This window comes from Canis lupus, chromosome 17, assembly GCF_048164855.1.
Source record: "Canis lupus baileyi chromosome 17, mCanLup2.hap1, whole genome shotgun sequence".
Lineage (NCBI taxonomy): Eukaryota > Metazoa > Chordata > Mammalia > Carnivora > Canidae > Canis > Canis lupus.
The window spans coordinates 39,215,493-39,235,987 of record NC_132854.1 but is presented as its reverse complement, the minus strand read 5'-3'; the positions used below and the strand labels follow the sequence as shown (position 1 = coordinate 39,235,987).

Below are 20,495 nucleotides of genomic sequence, written 5' to 3'. Positions count from 1 at the left end.
GAACTGCACAGTGACACATGGTCTCAAGGAATGTCTAAAACGCACTTTAGTTCCAGTTAGAGAATTAGTCAGCATCCTATTTTAAAGATTACATCATACAAATACTCTTATGACTAAGCCTCAACAAAATATCTTTTCCATAATTTGCTGAAATGCACTTAACATTTATGTCACTGTACTGCATATAGTTTCAACTTTTGCGAAGTCAGAAAAAGTGGGCCTGTACGTCAATGCTAACACACACCACATTTACATGAAAAGAAAGATGATGTCGGAAGAATGTCAGTATATCCTTTCGGAAGACAAATTTCAGATTTTATGTGAAAAGTTTAAATCATGTTCGCTTTTCTTAAGATTCTATGCAAATCAAATCATAAAATATCAGTGTATTGTGAGTGACCTTCACATTACAGGTAAATTTAAAAAGCCATTTTCTTTCTTTTCATTAACAGCAAATTCATATTTAAATCCACTTAGCTTCATATTACTCAACATGATTATCTATTTACCAACTTTTATAAACCTTTACTAAGCTCGGAAATTTCCTAAATTTTAAAACACCATCCTTTCTTGAAAAGCTGAGGAATTTAACATAAAAATACATCTTTCCAACTACAACTTCTATCGAATAATCTCACATTCTCCTCTAGAGTTTCTATTCAGACTTATTTAAATTCCTTTCATTCTGCGCACTCTAGCCCTAAGTATATGTACTTTTAAAATGCTCTAGGTATCTAATAATCTTTTACTTTAAAAAATAGAAATTTTAGTCGAGTAATCACAGGCATTATGCTTAGTGTTCTGGGAATATCTATGTGATCCACTGTCAAAATTATTTTTATAAGTATCTATTGCCACAAAACCTTAAAGTCACTCCAGAGCAATAAACATTAAGATGGTAGGTAGGAGGGAAATAGAGTTTCAATAAAACATTCTACCTCCCGCTACCCCCCCAACATAAGAAAGGAAAAACTCTCAAGTTTTCAAATACCAATCAACAACTGTCAAAACTACTCTGCAAATTTATTTTGCTTGACTTGGTTTTCTGAAATCTACATGTTCCTTATTTCTAACAAATTCAGATGGGCCATCACCATAGGTGGACTCAATACCAACAACAAGGATAGAACTTGGGTTATGAAATCCTAGAAAGTTGGTGTGATGAGAGCTAATCGCAAAAGAGCAAGCAAATGAATTTAAATGCTAGTTGCTCCAGAGCAACTATCATTAAATAAAAGGTATCTTTGGTTGTAGTACCAGCTTGATCCTTCCCTCCCCGCCCCCCCCTTCCTTGCTACTGCGGGATTGGCACCTGGCCAGCACAAGCGACATGATACCCTAGTGCCATCTACAGGCTATTACTGACACTCAAATTTCATGGCAATAGACAAGCACCAGTGAAATAAATTAGACAGCGCTGCATTTAAATCTTTATTAACAAGGAATTATTAGACCTAAGAAAAACTAATTCTGGATTTGGTTGAAATATGAGTTTCTCAGCCTCTTAATCCCTCTTCATATGGCATATTTCACAGTTTAAAATGAGTTATGACAGATCACTTATGCATTACTAAGATGGGAGAATATTTACAATGGATTCATTCTTTTCTATATAAATTGGTTATATCAGGGAGAAAGCATTCCTTCTATTTTTTTTTTTCTTGAAAGAGTAATTTGGCCATTATGGACAATTTGCCAACCTTTCTAGTCAATACCCGATTTGCTGTATTACAATGAAATCATCTGAAATCAAAGAGAAGGCTTCCTATATGGCTTCGTTGCAATCTATCGACAATCATGTGCTTCACAGCTGATGTACATTTAATAATCTACTATCTTGTTTAGAGACTAAAAAAAAATTAACCCCTTTAGCAACCACAGCTCCAAAATAATTACAGTCAGACCTTCAAACGTCATTTAAAACTTGGGATTTGAAGGTGACTCTTTAGATCAAAAGGTAACGTGAAAATCTTGAAGCAGTCAATTTGGAAACCCCCGGAGCAGAATTTGGCATATCAGGACAGGTTTTCTTCTTCAGCAAACATTATCTTGGGACATTTTTGGAATTACTTCCTCTTTTCATCTTTTGCCATTTGAAGGAAACTGGGAGGTTAAATAATTCTCAGAACTCAGAAATTTCAAAGCTGTTCTAAAAATTCTTGACTGAGCCCCAGAGGAACAGAAAAGGGGTCAAGTTTTTTTTCCCTCTTTATAACTAAGCTAAAGTTAGACCAAAACAATAGACACACTGGCACGTTAATACTGGTTGACTGGGCACTTGTATGCAGTACTTATAGACCAGTAAAAGTGCTCGTTTACCTGTCTGGTGTGTAAGGGGCCCTTTGTCTTGAAGCCTCCTTGGGAACTGCACTCTGAGGCACTGAAGTGATCTGAACTAGTGGAAGAGCGTTTGGAAAGGGTGTCACAACCCCCGACAAAGGTGTTGTCCAACGGGAGCTCCTGAATCACATGATGCTTTTTCACAGAAACTGGAGTGTCTGGTTTAAGATGAAAAGCAGGCTGTGGAGAAGCAGATTTGTAGTGCTTGGCCAGGTCAGGGCTGTTAGGCTTGAAGGTTGTTGGAGGGGCCGGGCCCCAGTCAAATCTTCCTATACTTTGCTCCTCCAGCTCAGCCGGCAGGCTTATTGTCCCATTGATAGGTTCGTGAACTGCATCATCAGGTTTGGACTCTTCGATTGTAACAAAGTTCAAAAGAGAGCTCTTGGGAGACTTTCTTTTCTTCCTTTTCTTTTTCTTGTTTTGTTTGTTCTCCTGGTTTGGGGACATCCATTCAGCACCTTGCTTGCTCCTCTGAGCTGCTTTGAACCTTGACGCATGGCGACAGCGCACCAGGACGGTCACGAAGATCACGACTATGACCACCATGGCGCCTGCGACGATGGCGATCATGATGGTGAGATAGTCCTCATTTTGATAGGGTTGGCTACTGTCCCCTATGTTCCTGTCCAGTGGGGTCTCCATAGTCCTGCGAATCAAGTCATAGATATAGGAGGCATTCCCAGCAGTGTCATTAACGTAAAGAAAAACAAGCACGAGTGTGTGCAAAGACTTAGGGTATCCCAGGTCACTTATGTTGACCACCAAACGGTGCAAGCCCACATCAGTGGGTGCCGGTTTTTCTTCCAGGGTGATGTTACCTGTTACTGGATCGATCCGAAACAAGCCTTTGTTGTTCCCACTCACAATCGTGTACTTAAGTTCGGCGTTCATCCCAGTGTCGATGTCCACCGCAAAAACTTCTGCTACCACAGAGCCAGGAATGGCTGAGAGGGGCACCAACTTAAAAGAAGTGTTGGAAGGTGGAGAAATGACAACTGGGCTATTGTCATTGACATCCATGACATTGATGGTTACTTTTGCAGTAGAAGAGCGGGGCGGTTGTCCTCCATCAGTGGCTTTGACATCAAAAGTGTAGGAACTCTGCTGCTCTCTATCAAACGAGACATTTGACTTTATGACTCCAGAATAGGGATCCAACACAAAATTATCATTGTCATTCAGAATGGAAAGAGTCACAGCTTTATTCTCTCCAGCATCTGCATCTGTCACTGTGATTACCCCCACAGTACTATACTTTGGCAGATTCTCAGACACAAAAAATTGAAAATGATTATGAGTAAACTTGGGGCTATTGTCATTCTCATCCAGAACAGTAACTATCACAGCCGCTTGGCTTTGGAGGGGAGGGGTCCCATTGTCCCTGGCAGTTACTGTAAAAATGAACCGTTCTTGTTCTTCTCTGTCAAAGACTCTGGAGGCTGTCAAAACTCCTGTCTTTCGGTCCAGATCAAAGAAGGAGGCATTCGGTCCAAGCTGATAAACAATGTCCGCATTTTTCCCACTGTCTTCATCTGTGGCACTAATAGTTGTTAAGTATAACCCACGTCGGTTGTTTTCAGAAACTGACAGCTCAATTACAGGCTGGTTGAAAATTGGTGGGTTGTCATTTTCGTCCTCAAGCTTAACCCTTACCAGGGCAGTCTGATTTAAACTGGGCTTCCCAGAATCAGAGGCAACAATTTTAAAGCTGAATTCTTTGGTGCCCTCATAGTCCAACAAAGAGGAGGTCTCTAACAAATACTGGTTGTCGTATACTGCCTTCAAATGAAATGGGACCTCTCTTTCAATAAAACAGATCACTTTGCCATTCACATCTGTGTCCTTATCTGAAACTGTAATGAGGGCAATCTTTGTATTGACAGGATCTTTCTCAGATAAATACACCGTGCCATTGATGGGACTTATAATGTACCTGAGGTCTATGTTAGGAGGGTTATCATTTACATCAGTGACATTGATGGTAACCGTTGCTCGAGCGGGTGTGGAGCTGCCATCACTAGCCAGCACTGTCACTTTGTGAATGGCTGTCTCCTCTCGATCTAAGGACCTCTGAACTGTAATCAGCCCAGTAGTATTATTTAAAGCAAAGAGTCTTTTGGTTGCAGGGGCGACCTGGGCACCAAAAATGTATCGGATTTCAGCATTACTGCCTATATCTGCATCAGTGGCGTGGAGCTGAATCACAGAGGTGCCTACAGGAGCATTCTCTGGGATATGCACCTCCACTTGACCCTCTTTAAACACTGGCCTGTTGTCATTTACATCACTTACTGTGACCTGCAGTATGGCCGTGCTGGATTTCTGTGGAGTGCCTCCATCCTCTACTTTGATTTTCATCACATAGGTATCTTTCTGTTCTCTGTCCAAGTTTTGCTGAACAATCAATTGTGGCCACTTCTCTCCCTCCGGAGTTTCCACGATATCCAGTCCAAAAACACTCTGCCCATTTAACAATTCATAATGCTGTACACCATTGAAGCCTGTGTCAGGATCTGTTGCTGATGGAATTGGAAAGCGGCTGTTGATCAAAGTGTTTTCTGGAATGGAAATATTGATGACAGGAGATGGAAACATGGGGGCATTATCATTGGTATCCTTGACAATTATTTTTATTTTGATCAGCCTGAAGAAATCATTGGGGAGGATCACTACCTCAAGTTCAAAGAAACACTCATTCTCCTCAGCATAAGAGGCTCCAGCACAGAGTTTTTCTCTGTCTATTCTGTTGGAGGTTGTGAAAATTTCCCCAGTGCTACTGGACACTTTCACCAGAGGGGCATCCCCAGCTTTAGAAACCAGTCTGTAGACAAGGCTGGCACTGGTCCCTGTGGCAGCGTTGATGTGAGAAATGTTCAGATCCTTTGGTATGTTTCCTATGGGCACATTTTCAGGCAATTCCTCTCTAATAGTGTAAATAAGTTCTTGAGCTATTGCGGAATCCAGCCTTAAACAGGCAATCAGAGCAGCCAACAGGTAAAAATCCCTCAGGTCCATGATAATGTATTTATTTTCTTTTCCTGGATTTTAGGGTTTAAAGGTTTCCACTGAGGAATGATGCACGGACTGCAAGAGGAAGCGTGCATGGACTGGAGGATGCATTACATCTCATCGCTTATTTGGAGACAGCCACTGTCAACACAATCGTATAGACAATATTATTCTTCAGTAAACAAAAACACACAGTCATGAAATATCACAACACATTTTCCACTGCACATTAGTAAACATGGCAGTTTGCTCTGCCACTGTTTGCAAGTTAACTCTGTGGATGAAAACACTAAATATCCACTGCTTGTTGCATTTGCCCAGAGAAGATGAGATTAATCTACTTCTGAATTAAGGACAGCTGCTATTTTTACCTGTATTCACCCACACTGTTTTTCAGGACACTGTTTAATTCAAAACATGCATTCTTGTTCTCTTCTTCCCCTCCCCCTGTCTTACCCGCCTCCTGGCTCCTAATCCACCTCCCTTAGTTTTTTTAGGTACAAGTGAAAAACACTAAGTATTTAGCTATGGTTCCTGCTAATTGCTTTGTCACATGTCAAATGTGATGTTTTCTTCTCTGTTACACTGAGTCATCTCTTCCTTCTAAAAAGACTATCTTTTTTCTCTGCCCCCAGTTCCTCAACTGCCTTCTAATCCCATCTTACTGGGAAACAAGCATCCGGACATGCTGCTGCAGCATCAGAAGCAATAGTCACCGGCCACTACATATCCTCATTGCCTAAAAGCACAATTACCAAGACTTCAAATCTCCTGCCCAGACCTTGCTCTCATTTCTCCATATTGCCAAATTCTCCCCATTTGGATTAAGAAACACACGAAACTTTTAAAAATGTATAATACAGGATTCCTTATCCTAGATGTGGAAGAGAGTGTTGAGATGTAAGTGAAACGCAGCTAACATTTCCATGTAACAGCACAATATTTTCTACTGAGCGTAAAAGACAGGGGGAAAAAAAAATGCAGTTTCTTAACCCTGATCCCCGGTTATAATATTAGTAACATCTGCCACACGTAAATACTGCAACCCACTAAACGCAGGTAAAAAGGCTTCTGCTTAGATGCTCCCCTAACTGCAATCTAGATGGGTGCAAGCCTCCAGGCAGCTACCTACTTGAGTAGAACCGGTCAGTTCCCAGGCTCTAATCTTATCTGCATTAGGCTGCACGGTAGCTGATGCCCGCGATTAGTTCCAGCAGAGTGATGCAGGTAGGGATGCAGATACAGCCTAGTAGGTGAGCTGTGCCCCAACCGCCTGCCCAATTACAAACACCCCTCGTCCACACCGAGGACATGTCTAAACACAAAATTTACAATTGTGCATGCGAAACTTTACACTTACGTTAGTTGCCTCAACCTTTCCCCTTTCCCGGTATGCTGCAGTTAGGGATGATTTGTTCCAACACATAGAAAGCCATGCATCTGGTAGCACCAGTTTGGGGAGAAATCAGAAGCAGCAAGACGTCTCCTCCTCGTAAAATGTGTTGCTTCGGGCTGGCAAATTAGCAACTCCGGAGAACAAATTCACAGATTTGTCGTTAGTCATTCTCTCCACATTTCGTCTCTAGTACCCACGGGGTCCGGGCTCTTGTGGTATTTAACACGCACAGACACACGCACACACACCATCCAGTGGCACTTCTTCAGCTCTGGGGGATTTTCCGCGGCGTCAAGCATACCATTCCCCTCCGATGTCAGGACTGCTCAAGTCTCCTAACTTCTTGCAGGAAACGTCAGAGTTGGGGTGGCGGCGATTCTCTGGCTGCTCTCCGGGATGACAGTCGCCTGAAAAATTCCTGCTGGGTGATGTGTTCCGTGCTTCGGGGACCGAGGCGCTCCCTGCCGCCGCGCACGCTCTCCGCCTCCCTTCCCCTCTGCCCCTCTCCTCTCCTCTCCTCTCCTCTCCTCTCTCCTCTCCTCTCTGAACTGAATTTCTTGGTGGAACTCTCAATAAGCCCGGAGGGAGGGCGTGACTCCCGGGCCCCGCCCCCGGGCCCTGATTGGCCCGCATCTTGCGGTGCGGGCGGCCGCAGCCGGCGGCGGGGAGGGGGCGAGGAACAAGGCTCCGACTGTCTCCAGCCTCCCCCCTCCTCCGCGCCCCTCGGCAGCCGCGAAAACCCGGAGAACCGATCCCGGCCGCGGGAGAGCCGGGCTCCCGGAGGCGCACTGAGCATGCCCAGCAGGGGCCGGCCCGGGAGGGGAGCGCCGGGGCTCCTCCGCGAGCCGGGCTGCAGGGGCGCGGACGGGGGGGGCTGCTGCTGTGCGCCGCGCGGGGCCGAGCCCCGCGGAGCCCGGGTGGCGGGGGCGAGCCGGGGCGGCGCGGGAGGCTGGCGGGGGAGCGCAGGCGAGGACCCGGGGAGCCTCCCGCAGCGCGGTGGGCGGCCCGGGGGAGGAGGATGGGGAGGGGTGGGGGTGGGGGTGGGGGTGCGCCGACGCGGGCGCACGTTTCGCACTCGCCTTTGCTCCACGGAGGGACCAAAATGCAAAGAAGGGAGCGAGCCAACCGCAGTGCACAGCGTGCTGGCAGGCTCGCGGTTTGCACCGTCACCCCCCCCCCCCGCACCCCGGGCGGGAGAGCGTGGATCAGACCAGGTGCCCAGCACCGCACCCGGAGGCTCTGCCGGCGGGAGCCCTGGCGAGAAGGGCAGAGAGGGCGCACGGCGAAAGGTCGGCTCGCGGGGTTCGCATCTGCATCAGGACCGGAGAGGAAATGGGTCTGAGCACTGCCCGGGAGCCAGCGGGGGGCGGACGCTGCCCGCGGGGAGGGAGGGAGGGAGCGGGGAGCGGGGAGGGCACGCAGCAGCCTCTAGGACTCCCGGGACCAGCCCGCGGCCTGGCGCGCGGGGCGAGGGGGCGGCGGGTCCCTGCGGGCCTCGCCCCGGGGCTCCCGCCACCCCGAGCCCCGCGGCCGCGCGGCTGCAGCCGAGCCCGCCCGCAGCTCACCTCGCTGCAAACTTGGCCCGCGGAAGGCTGGGCGCCGTCCCGCGCAGCTGCTCCCCGGGCTGTTAGGACTTTTTCCTTCCCCTTTGCACTTTTGATTCCAACTTCAGTAGGTGTAGTACTTGTCTTTCCCTGTGCATTTCTGACCGGTTCTGTAGCAGTCCTCGCACGGTTCTCCTTTTCATAAGAGAGCTGAACGGAACGACTCCCGAAAGGATTCGCCTTATTATTCCCTAAATAGTTGTCCCCCAAAGCACTGGTTTGGGTTGAGCTTTAAAAATTAGTAAACCAGAATAAATAAATAAAAATAAATAAGTAAAAATAAAAATAAATTAGTAAACCATGAAAATTTGTGTAAGGGGCTGTATACCTACAATGCCAGATCCCTAAGTTGGAGGCATTAGTAACAGTTCACTTGGAACACACAAAAATGTATTTTTGAATGACTTCCAAAGGTTGTCTGAGAAGGTCTTAATGCATGATGGAGTAACTTGTTCTAACTTCCATGGAGGATAAAGAGCATTTATTTTAAACCTCCGTGTTCCATATTCTGTACTGGGCTGTAGATGCATTAAGACTCTTCACGTAGTTAGGCACTATGATGGCATATTTAGGGAGTACATTGTGGTTTTTAGTACAATGGGTGTTTTTTTTTCCCCCCAATAGGAACAACTTATTTTTAGATATTTAAAAGTTAAAAAAAAAACAAAACACTAAGCCTATCAAACTTAGGTATTGTATATAATTGCATTTTTTAACCAACTCATTTGGTATTGCAATTTCCCCTCATCTATGAAAACGTAAGCTCCTTTTTATTCAAATATTCACAGTAAAAGTGCAGTGCCTAAAAGCCCACTGTAAAAGACATCGATCCCTTACACGAAAAATATAAAACCGGTTTCTTGCAAGCAATAATAGGTTGGTATTGTTTTTAAATAGCCTACCAACTCTTATAATAGTTTGTAAGATTAGAATACACATATTTAATTTTAAAAAGGGCTGCTTAAGTATCTAAAAGTAAAAAAAAAAAAAAATTTACCTGATACAATGTGAAATAAAGGAATTCTTTTCTCTTACCATTGATGATTATTTTGCCATTCACAAAGTCTACAGTTCAAACCAGTGCATTGTTCCAATTGTCACCTACTTTATGCTTTGGACTAGTTTAAAATAAATGAACCATCATCCTGATACATTTATAATAAACACAGCAGCACAGCCACTTTCCAGTTCATTTCATAAGGATCATGCTATCTCACATTCTTATTCTAATCATACTGTAGCCATTTCAAAGTTCTGTTGTAATCTCCAACACATAGCTTAGCAATAATTATTTAACCTTATTATCAAGCGTAATTGTTTCTGCTTGCTAAGGGATAGCTTGACTTGTAGTCAGAATCCATTATTATCCTAGGCTCATAGATGAAATCTTAGAACACAGACGAAGGTTAGGAAAGAGAAGAAAATCATCACATGATTAAATCTATGACCATGAGACTCCAATTAATGGAACCCACAGGTCAGAGCCCCCAAAAAGAAGTACCTCTAGGTTCTTTGCAAAGGAAATTGAATACAGAAATAGAGCTGACTTCAGTGCATCCTATTTTGTGTTTATTTAGCATTTCTAAATTATTGAAATTCTTTAACCATACCAGTTTTAGCTCTTAGTGTCAGAACAACCGAAGCTTATTGTTTGCCCTATTATATTCCAACTTATAAACTATAGAATAAGAACTACGATTAGAGATCTCATTAATATTCCAGGGAAAAAATAACTTGAGGCTTCTGCCCAAAACACTATGTAAAACATGTGCATAATGAGAGCTGCTCACAATCCACCTCTATTTCAAAAGTTATGCCTGCAGAATTATGAATTTGGGAAATAGTAATTTTAGTTTTTGTGAGGGAGTATATTGTTTTACTACATTTTAGTCATTTTTCCCTAGTGCATTTAATAAAATATTAGATTTCCAATTATGACTTCTCTTACGGATCTTTCAATATGTATTCTAGACTTCCAATTAGATCTCTTCAACCCTTATTCATCTTTGTCAATGAATGTGTTCTACATCCAGGAATTATGATGTTCTCACCTGTGTTGTACCTGATTAGAACTTTAGGAATTATGTCATCTGGACTGTAGTAAAATTGCCTGTAGTGTTCTCTGTGTGTTATGTAAGTCATGGGACACTTGTAAAGCTAAGTCACCTTCAGCCAGCTAACTGAAAACTAAAATGCTATTAAAGATTTATACAGAAACAGATGTCAAGTTACAATTTTTTATATTTTAAACATTTAATGCTGCTCCGTTTATATATGTTAAACAACAGTTTCCAGGTAATGACATTTAATAATCTAAATTATGACCTTGTTTAATTGGATTTTCATCTGATTTTCTAGTTGTCACCCAGCATTTTAAAATCACATTTCAAAAAAAAAAAAAATAAAATAAAATGAAATAAAATAAAATAAAATAAAATAAAATCACATTTCACACGGATTGTAAAAGCTTTTTAAAGAAACGTTTTATATAAGTCAGACTGTAGTAATCGGAATGATCAAATGACCTCAAAGATTTCAAGACTATATTTCATCTCCAGTATCCTAGTTGTATATTGTAATCAAAGTTAAAAATTAAATTTAAAAAATACTTCTATGCCCTATACTTCTAAAGTTCCTTTAATCCAGATATCTTATTCTGTCTAAGGGACATTAATCAATCAATCAATCAATCAGTCACAAGGGCTCTGACGTCACAGCAGGTATTATTGTCCCCATTTCACAAAAGAGGCTAGACTAGTAGTATACTTCCAGAGGAAAACGTGTGAAGAATACTAAAGGTTATTCGTATTATCACTGTTTAGAAAATGACAATGCAGAATTTTAACACCACAAAAAAGAAAATTAACACCTTTTACGGCTGTGCAAACTGGCAATGTGTCGTGAGCTTCTTGAATAATTCTTCTGCTTTACTATTAGCTCTTACCTTTGAATACTTTTTTTTTTCCTTTTTCTTTAAGGAAAACCCAGTCCATGGTAATCAAATCACAAAGGAAAGCAGGTGACAAGAAGCTTCATTCCGTTTGAATGACTGAACTAAATTTAATCCCAATTTGCTATATTTTTATGACTGACAACGATTATAGATGTCAGGTTTGTAGCTCTAACGTTATTACAATATTAACTGACATTTTCCAGTGCTGTTTTTATCACAATTACTATATAAAGGAAATATTGAATTTTCAAATTTTGTTATTGGTTATTTAAGACTTAAAGGTTATGTACAGGCATTGCTTTCATAATGAAGGTTTTCCCTGTCATAGGTGGTACACATGTAATCACTCAGGAAAACATGAAAAGGGGATTTTAAGGTTGTAATAGAAGAATATATGTTCCACTTTAATTTGATCACTTTAAAGTCATTTAAGTTCAAGTGAAATAGAACACACAAAACTTTCTATTTCCTGTGTATGAGATTTTGGTGGGTAAAAAACTGTTAGATTAGAATATCAAGTATGATCTATTCCATTCATACTTATATAAATGTCCGAAGACACAAAATAACAACACACATTTGGAAGCACCTCTATTTACACTTAAAAATAGAGACAGAAAAATGTTCGAGACAAAAACATGTTTCCAGCACAACAGCATCTGCCCAAGGATAACCGGGAAAATGGTTTTCTTAGATATTAGAACTTTGTCAAGTTAAAATACAGTACATTTTTTTCTTCTTTCAGGACTTTCTCATTAACAGGTTGTTGAAAATAGAAGTTCCTATTACTTGAAACAACATTCTAGAAACTCATTCTATAACCCCCCAACTTCTTCAAGCCTATAATTTTTTTTCCTTTTTAAGGACAAATTCATATGGTATTCTAAGAGCCCGATTTGTTATATAATGTGCACATAAATAGACTTAATATAGGGCAGACTGGATAAGCCTCATTTTTCTCTTATAATCTCCTCTCAGGAACCAAATTCAACCCACAGTCCCCTCTAATTGAATTAGGATGAGTCAGGGAGACTATGCATATTCCATTGACTCCTGCCTCCCTGGCTTAACTCTGTATCATTGATAAGACCCAAGTAATGGATATAAGGATTGCTCAGCCTTTAAAAGATACTGGTATGCTTTGACTGGGATTTAAGTCAATACCACTCTGTCTACAAAAATCATGTATATACACATAATTCTTTAATTTTTTCTTAAATGAAAAACTGACTCTGTAGCATATACTAATACACTCCTTTAAAAGATTCTAAAATGCACATCATCTTTTCAATCCTATGCCTATGAATTTACTTTGCTCAAGCCATGAAAGATTGGTGCATTTTTAGAAAGGATTAACAGAGCCTCACGGAAACTTCCTGACTGTATAGAATGGAGTTGATCTGCTTTGAAGTAAGCCAGGACACATCATAAGTGACTTATTTTTAAAAATAGTATGTTACAAGACACATTACATGGAATTTTATAAGAAAGCTTAACTAGGGAAATTTCTTTGGAAAAATATCCTTGTAAAATATAACAAAAAACAATAAATGCCTTACAATATAATTTCAAAAAGATCATAAACATTTATATCACAAAAATATTCATGCAATGTATTGATTTTGGAGAGTAAATAGCGCCATGTTTGAGAGCAATGTCAGTGTATCTATGACCTAACTGCAAACTTATTTGTTAATTTCTGGGAATAACAACTATACCAATAAAAGTGTCTTTAACAGCTATGGTGAAGAAGTGTAATGGGATTATTTTTGAGTAATATTTGTTTCTCACCATGGAACCAGACCGACTTTTTGATATATTACAACTATTAAGTAGATCCTAATGACCAAGGGACACTTCACGTAAATAGCACAATTAAGAAAGTATAAAATGAGAGTTACATGACATTATTAAACTCATATGGGACAAATTTAGTGTCATTAATCTATTCACTAGCTCATTCAAAAATCTATTTAAAAACCACAACCATACTATGTAAAAAAAATACCTACTACATTTTTTTTCCTACTATACTTTTTAAAGCCTCCTGTATGCTCAGCACAGAAATATTCAATATCTGTATCTCAAGCATAATCCAGCTGAGGCATCCTAGCCTGTGAGTCCTTTCTACTTTCCTAACTCTTCACACCATCTCTCCTTTGTATTTTAGATTTTTAAAAATTTGCAAAAAATAAAAAAAATAAAAATATATAAATAAATTTGCTTGTGACATTAATCTTAACAGTTCAAATGCTTAGTAGCAAGTTCTTGATAATATTCATAAATATGCCAGCAATCTAATTGTTTTCAATCTTCAAGTTAGTCCAGAAGGTCTACTGAGTTTATTGTTTTAAGCTTAATATTATGCTAAAATCAATTTCATGATTTAAAGAAGAATTAACCTGATTCTGTGTTTCTCAAACTTTAATATGGATACTAATTACCCATATATCTTGTTAAATTAAAATGCAGGTAATGTATCAGACATTAGTTTTAGGGTGGGACCTGAAGCTGTGCATTTCTGCCAAATTCCCAGGGGATCGTGATGTTGGTGGAAGACCATATCTTAAGGAGCAAGGACCTAAGAGGAGTTTTAAGAAGTGTCATGACCACCAGGAAAAAAAAAAAGGGGGGGGCGAAAACATTGGAGAAAGGATTATACTAATCATTTTACCACACAGTAATTAATTCTGTTACCAAGCATTCTTTTGATGGAAATACTGCTCAGAGACTCGAGGAATTTACACATTACACATGTTAACTTTAGGATTTTTTTCCTCAGAGACAGTATCTTAAGCTAAGTTTTAGTTTTACTTTGGACTGACAGTGAGAAAGAAGCCTATTTGGAGAGCCTAGTACTCTTCAGGGGCAGAACGGGAGGGCTCAGACACTTTCTGAGCAATGTGATAATACCAAGCCATTAATGCATATCGAAGGTATTAAGGAGGTGATAAATGTGTGGACACCTACAGGTCATCTCCAAAGCTCACAAACCTCCTTTTTCAGGAATGTTTCCCCATGTTCCATCCACATGGTCAGCAAAACAGCCATCTTCACATGGTGCAGATTCCTTCCACCCTGCCAGAAGTCGACAGATCCAACCAATCTGACAACTCTTGAGTTATGAAGATACTAAATTCAAGACTGACCAGCAAACCTCTTCACTAAAGAAGCTGAGAACAGTGATATTCCACAATGTAATCGCTCTGGACTATGTACTCAGGAGGAATTGGAAGCAGTTTTTCATTACATAGGCCAGAAAACCAAAGAAAGGTTGAGAGAGAGAAGAAAAAAGATGATGCACAGAAAGAATCAGAGATGAGGATCCCCTGTGCTAGAGAATTACCTGGTTCCAGTTCATTGTAGGTATCGTCATCCTTACCACTGTGTGAGAGCTACACTTTAGAGTAGCCTTTACGATAGCTATTACTTGCAACCCATAGTCCTCATGTAAGAATTCACCACAGCAATTTAGCAATTTTGCTTGACTCCATTCCTAACTTAGCCATTGAAGGACTAATGAACTGTAGTAACATGACTGGCATTTTATAATTGTAAGAGAGAATACATGAAAAGAAAACGCAAGTTATGTCTGAAGACATTTAGATTATCACAACTAGAGCACAGAAAGAGGAGTTTATGGGAAAGGAAAGAGTTTGTGGGAAGGGTTGCTGCTGTTTGCTACTGATCTCCAGTGGGTGGAGGTCAGGAATGATGTTACATATTCTATAATGTACAGACCAGTTTCCCCCGCCTTCCCTAACCACCCACAACACCACCCCCAAAGAATTACCTGGCCCAATCTTGCAGTGGTGCCAAAGTTGAGGAAGCCTGTTTTAGAGGAAGAGCATTTGTGTTTTTCATACATTGTGATTTAATTTATATTTAAAGTTTCTAACTCACCAGAGCAAAAGTTAAAATACCACTGGAGTTCATTCAATAACCTACAGAAAAAATGGGCAAAAAAAGGTTACAAATTATATCTCTGAAATACTAGTTGAAATCTGAAGAAATCTCTTCCAACTCAGTAGGGCCTGAACTTGGCCATTTCTGTCCATTCTTGTTTTCAGAAAATTTAAGATTCATGTGTATGTGAGGCATTTTTCCTAGTTTTATGCTAGTAATATATCTAGTATAAGTTGATTTTATATGCCCTTATCATGATTTCATAGTTCTAAAAAATCTACTCCATACCAAGTTCTCTGACAAAACATGATTATCCTAGACTTTGTTATATATCTGATTCATTTGGGTTTTTATCAGGGCAAAAAATTAAACTACGATTATTTCAAATGGAAGAGTAAAACCTCTTTCGGTTAAAAGATTATAGTTTCCAGTAAAGTGTTTAGAACTCTATTCAAATCTATGATTATATACAATATACAAGCCTGCCCCCCCCCCAAAAAAAAAAATCCAGTTAGTTGCTAAAATTTATTTCATCCTGGTTATCATACTCTCAAGAACTTATTTTAATTTATTCAAAGGATACAGGTCACATATATGTTTATTCTAAAGTTTTTGGTTCAACTTAACAGTTCCTGGAAATTTGCAAATTAAACTGCAATAATAACCTAATAAATGAGCAAACTCCTGCTGAATTAGGTTAAACATTCACTCCAAGTGAAATAAAATTCTGAAGAACTACTGAATACTAAAAGACTGAAGTTTTTACTATACACAATTTGGCTCATTTGAGAATAATTTTAAAAGTTAAAATAGTGCTAAAATATTTTCTAACTGTGGTAAACACTGCCATCTAGAGGACTTTTTTGGTAATGCAGATCAAAACTAAAATGCCCAAATGTATTAAATGTATGGATTTATGCTGTAATTTTTATAAATTTCACATACCCAACAAAATTCCCATCTTATAAAATTAACAGCAACATTAAACCATTAGATAATTTCTGCTGTGATTTCAAGTATCAATACTAATTGTTAAAGAAGTTTTTTGAAATTTTTATTAACCATGTTTTTAAGTTGTTTATTCACATTTGTAACACATTTGTAAATTTAATTTTGATATTTAATAAACTAATTATAGTCAGATTCTTGCAAAACATATATTAGAATCAAGAGCTAGAAAAACCAGCAATACAATGATGTCAACATGTGAATGTATGTACTTTAATACAAATGTTTCCTTCAGAAAAAAACAACAAAATTGCCTGTGCTATTCTTGTTAGTTTTCTTTCCTCTTTTGTGTTAGTTTTAACTTTAACATTCTTCACTCCTGTTTCATTAATTCACAATGTGCTGATTTCTAGGTCTGCTATTTGAGGACTTATTAAATCAATGGTGGCTGAGACTGCAGGGTACTCAGGATCTAAAAAGGTGTAAAAAGAGAGATACCTTGCTGTGTTGCCTATTTAAATAGAAATGCTAACACCTTAACACCTGCGAAGTTTCCAACATCAAAAATCAGTGAATAGTTAAAAAAAAAAAAAGAATTTCTATGATTTTTTTTTCTGAATTACCAATAGCATCCATTTTAAAGTTAAATGGCTATCAAATATATGTATTTAAAAATTATTACAAGTGTTAGTGAAATTTTTTGTATGCTCCTTGAATTCCAGATTATTAATGAGATTTATGCAGTCTACTTTGTATCACATATAGCTAGCATTAGGTGTTTTTGCAATTTTTTAGATGGCTGAGATGCTATTTTAGTATCTTCATATTAGATCTGCACTTAAACTGCTAGAGATTATTCTGTTATTAGGAAGACAAAGGAGAAAAAAAGGAAGACAAAGGAGAGTATAAATTTCAAATCAAGTCAAATAAGACAGACACATAACATTAAAATGCAGTTCAGCAAAGTTGCTATAAAGCTGTTCAGATGTCTAGTTGGAGGAGAAATCTATGGCAAGTTATTAAAGAAGTAATTTTTCTTTTCATAATCTGATGTTTTAATTACAATGAATATCCATGGTAGAGTCCAATTTCATTCAATTATTATTTTACATTTACATGAGTAAAAATTACAGGGTTAATGATAGTGGTGGAAAGCAGACTGGTATAATCATTACCATTTTGCATCTGGTGTTCCAATTGTAAATGATCACTGATGAGAAAGGAAGGAACTGAATCATTATCAATGTATAAAGAAAATTAATTTTATATTGGAAACTGCTAATATTTTCATATTATTTGATATTATACAGTTATGTATTTTTGTTAAGATTTATTTGAGAGAGAGAGAGTGAGCATTAGTGGGAGAGGCAGAAGGGGAGAGTATCTCAAGCCAACTCTGATGGTGAGCTTCAAGTTGAGCCCAATGTAGGGCTTGACCCCATGACCCTAAGATCACAACCTGAGCCCAAATTAAGAGTCAGACACTTAACCGACTGTGCCACCCAGACACCCCTGTGTGTTTTAACATTAAGAAATACACATGGAGGGATGCCTGGGTGGCTCAGCAGTTAAGCGTCTGCCTTTGGCTCAGGGCCTGATCCTGGAGTCCCGGGATTGAGTCCCAATCAGGCTTCCTGCAGGGAGCCTGCTTCTCCCTCTGCCTGTGTCTCTGCCTCTCTCTCTGTGTCTCTCATGAATAAATAAATAAAATCTTAAGAAAAGAAAAGAAAAAAGAAAAGAAAAGAAAAGAAAAGAAAAGAAAAGAAAAGAAAAGAAAAGAAAAGAAAAGACACATGGAAAAAAACTACATACCACAGAGAAGATGTAAAATTTTTGGCCATCTTTTCCCACTTAATAAGAAAACTTACATGTAGGAAAATATAATTCTTTATCTAGATTCAGCAATTTTAAATATTTTATCCAGGGCAGCCTGGGTGGCTCAGCAGTTTAGCACTGCCTTCGGCCCAGGGTGTAATCCTAAAGGCCCAGGATCCAGTCTCACATCGAGTCCCACGTCGGGCTCCCTGCATGGAGCCTGCTTCTCCCTCTGCCTGTGTCTCTGCCTCTCTCCCTCAGTGTCTCTCATGAATACATAAAAAAAAATCTTCTAAAAAATGAAATAAATACATAAATATTTTATCCAATGCCCCTGATCTCTTCATCACATACTTGCTCAGTCATTCCAAAGATATTCCTGTCACTACAAAATCACTCAAACGCAGCTAAGAACAATTTCCCACATAATCACAATATCATGCTATAGTAGTGATAATTCCAAAACATCTAGTGTCTAGTTGAAATTCAAAACTTTCTTCTCATTCCCAGAAAGTTTATAGCCATTTACATGTCCCCCTTCTGGACCCAATCCAATCTGTTTACAATGCCTTTGTGATAGCCCTTTAGTCTTAATTACTTTCTTTTCTTTTTTTTTCTTTTTTTTTTTTTTTTTTTCTTTTTGAGAGTTTAGGACAGTTGTAGGATAGACTATTCCACAATCTGGATTTACTTAATTGCTTCCTCTTGGGTCATTAACCTGATTCTTTTTGACCTGAATTTTTTGTAAACTGGGAGTTAGATCTAAAGCAGCGCTGTCCAATAAAAATATAATTTGGGCCACATATATAATTTTAACTATTCTAATAGTGATTCTTAAGGAAAAAAATTAGGTAAAATTATTTTAATAAGATATTCTGTTTAACTCATTATATCTAAAATGCATTTCATAGAGTATCATATCTATGAAATCCAGGGTATACTCTAACCTCAGAGCACAGTTCATGCTTCCAATAGCCACAGAAGTCTAGTGGCTCCCGTACTGAATAGCACAGGACTAGAACCAGAGTCTTAAAGCTGAGCATTCTGAGCAATAACATTTCAGAGGTGAGGCTGTGTTCGTCATATTCACTTACACTAGGAGACTATTTCAGACTATTTCACTAATCATGATGTCAAGTATGGGCATTTTATATAAGAAGTAACTATAATCCTTTCTATTATAGAGGACTTTTTTCCTCCCTTCAATTAATAAATGATTGGTGGGATGACACACTGCCAAATAACAAAATATTCAAAGACAGCCAAACTGCCACCAGATGACGCTGGCATGCACTGATGATCTCTGACCTGAATCAGTAATTCCATGTAACCAAACAGATTTTCCAACGCTATTATCCTTTCTGCTTTTATTAGATGCCATTTTTTTCAGTAAAGAGCTTTCCTTCCTATTTTCTTTTACTACTATTTAAAAAGAAAATCTCCAACTATACTTTTAAATTCCAATGCTACTTCACATTCTGTGAGAGATCCTTTTTCATAGCATCCAGTTCTTGGCTCCTGAATGCAGGTTTTTCCTCAAATTGCTCTGTGTAATTGATAGTGCTGAGTTTGGCTTAATTTTGAATCCACATTGTGAAGATGGATGAGGCCCAAGATAAAAGTAGTGAAGACCCAGGACTTAGACCTTAGAGACCCAACCCCTGATTAGTATAGCACCCAGAAAGAAATGAACCTGAAATAGGTTATGAACGAGAAACGGGTTAAGACTGTAATTTTGGGGTTCTCTCACAAATCACCCAGGAAAAAGTAAAGTTACATAGGCAATCTTTCTTATTCCTAAATTTCTTGTGAGCCAGGGATTTTTCTAGGTTCAGCTCTAAATTTCCTGTGTCCTAAACTACAGGTTTCTTTACTTTGAACATGTGCTTCCTTTGTTTTTTGACCTTCCATAAATTTATTGAAACTTCACTTCTGCTTACATCCTTCTGTGCTCTTCACCTTTATGGCTCTTGCCTCATCTTATTTCTTTACTGTCACTGTGAGGAGTTTTTTGAGAGAGTTAAACAAGCAATCATTCCCTTATCTCAAAAAAAAACCACGATATATTTACATATTAATTATGTATTTAGATGTACTTATGGATATATGTATAAATATATATACACTATATATTAGATTTGGAAATCTATCCCAGAAATGAGTTAGTCCACATTAATGTGAATAAAGTGTCAACTATGCTGGTTGCACTTAGAATAGCCTCCAGTCATTTCATAATTTCCGTCTTAAGAGGATAAATTCAACATCCATCTAATTTTGTCATTTTACACGTAGAATGCATAATCCTGAGAAAATACTTTTAAAATGTCACCTCTTGTGGCTTTGTCATGGCTCACTCTTGCTAGCTATCACTGATACCATTTCCCCAGGATGAAGAATATCCAGTTTGTTGCTTGGTAGAAAAAAATTCAGTTCACTGTCACAGAATCTGAGTATAAAAATGGTTTGCCTTGCTTTATCATTCAGCAGATATTAAACATTAAAAGAACGTCAGTGGTAATTGAAC

General features: G+C 39.0%; 1 protein-coding gene across 6 annotated transcripts in view; it reads right to left on the bottom strand.

The window, feature by feature from the left end:
- PCDH9 (protocadherin 9) overlaps positions 1–7,296 on the bottom strand; it is an 885,615-nt gene extending 878,319 nt beyond the window's left edge. For all 6 annotated transcript variants that reach the window (XM_072782836.1, XM_072782839.1, XM_072782837.1 and 3 more), the window contains exons 1-2: positions 6,710–7,296; positions 2,320–5,490 (exon numbers count right to left, since the gene is read on the bottom strand). In XM_072782836.1, coding sequence (XP_072638937.1) covers positions 2,320–5,355 — 3,036 coding nt within the window. In that variant the 5' untranslated portion in view covers positions 5,356–5,490; positions 6,710–7,296. The remainder of the gene's footprint in view (positions 1–2,319; positions 5,491–6,709) is intronic.
- Between the last annotated feature and the right edge of the window lie 13,199 nt (positions 7,297–20,495).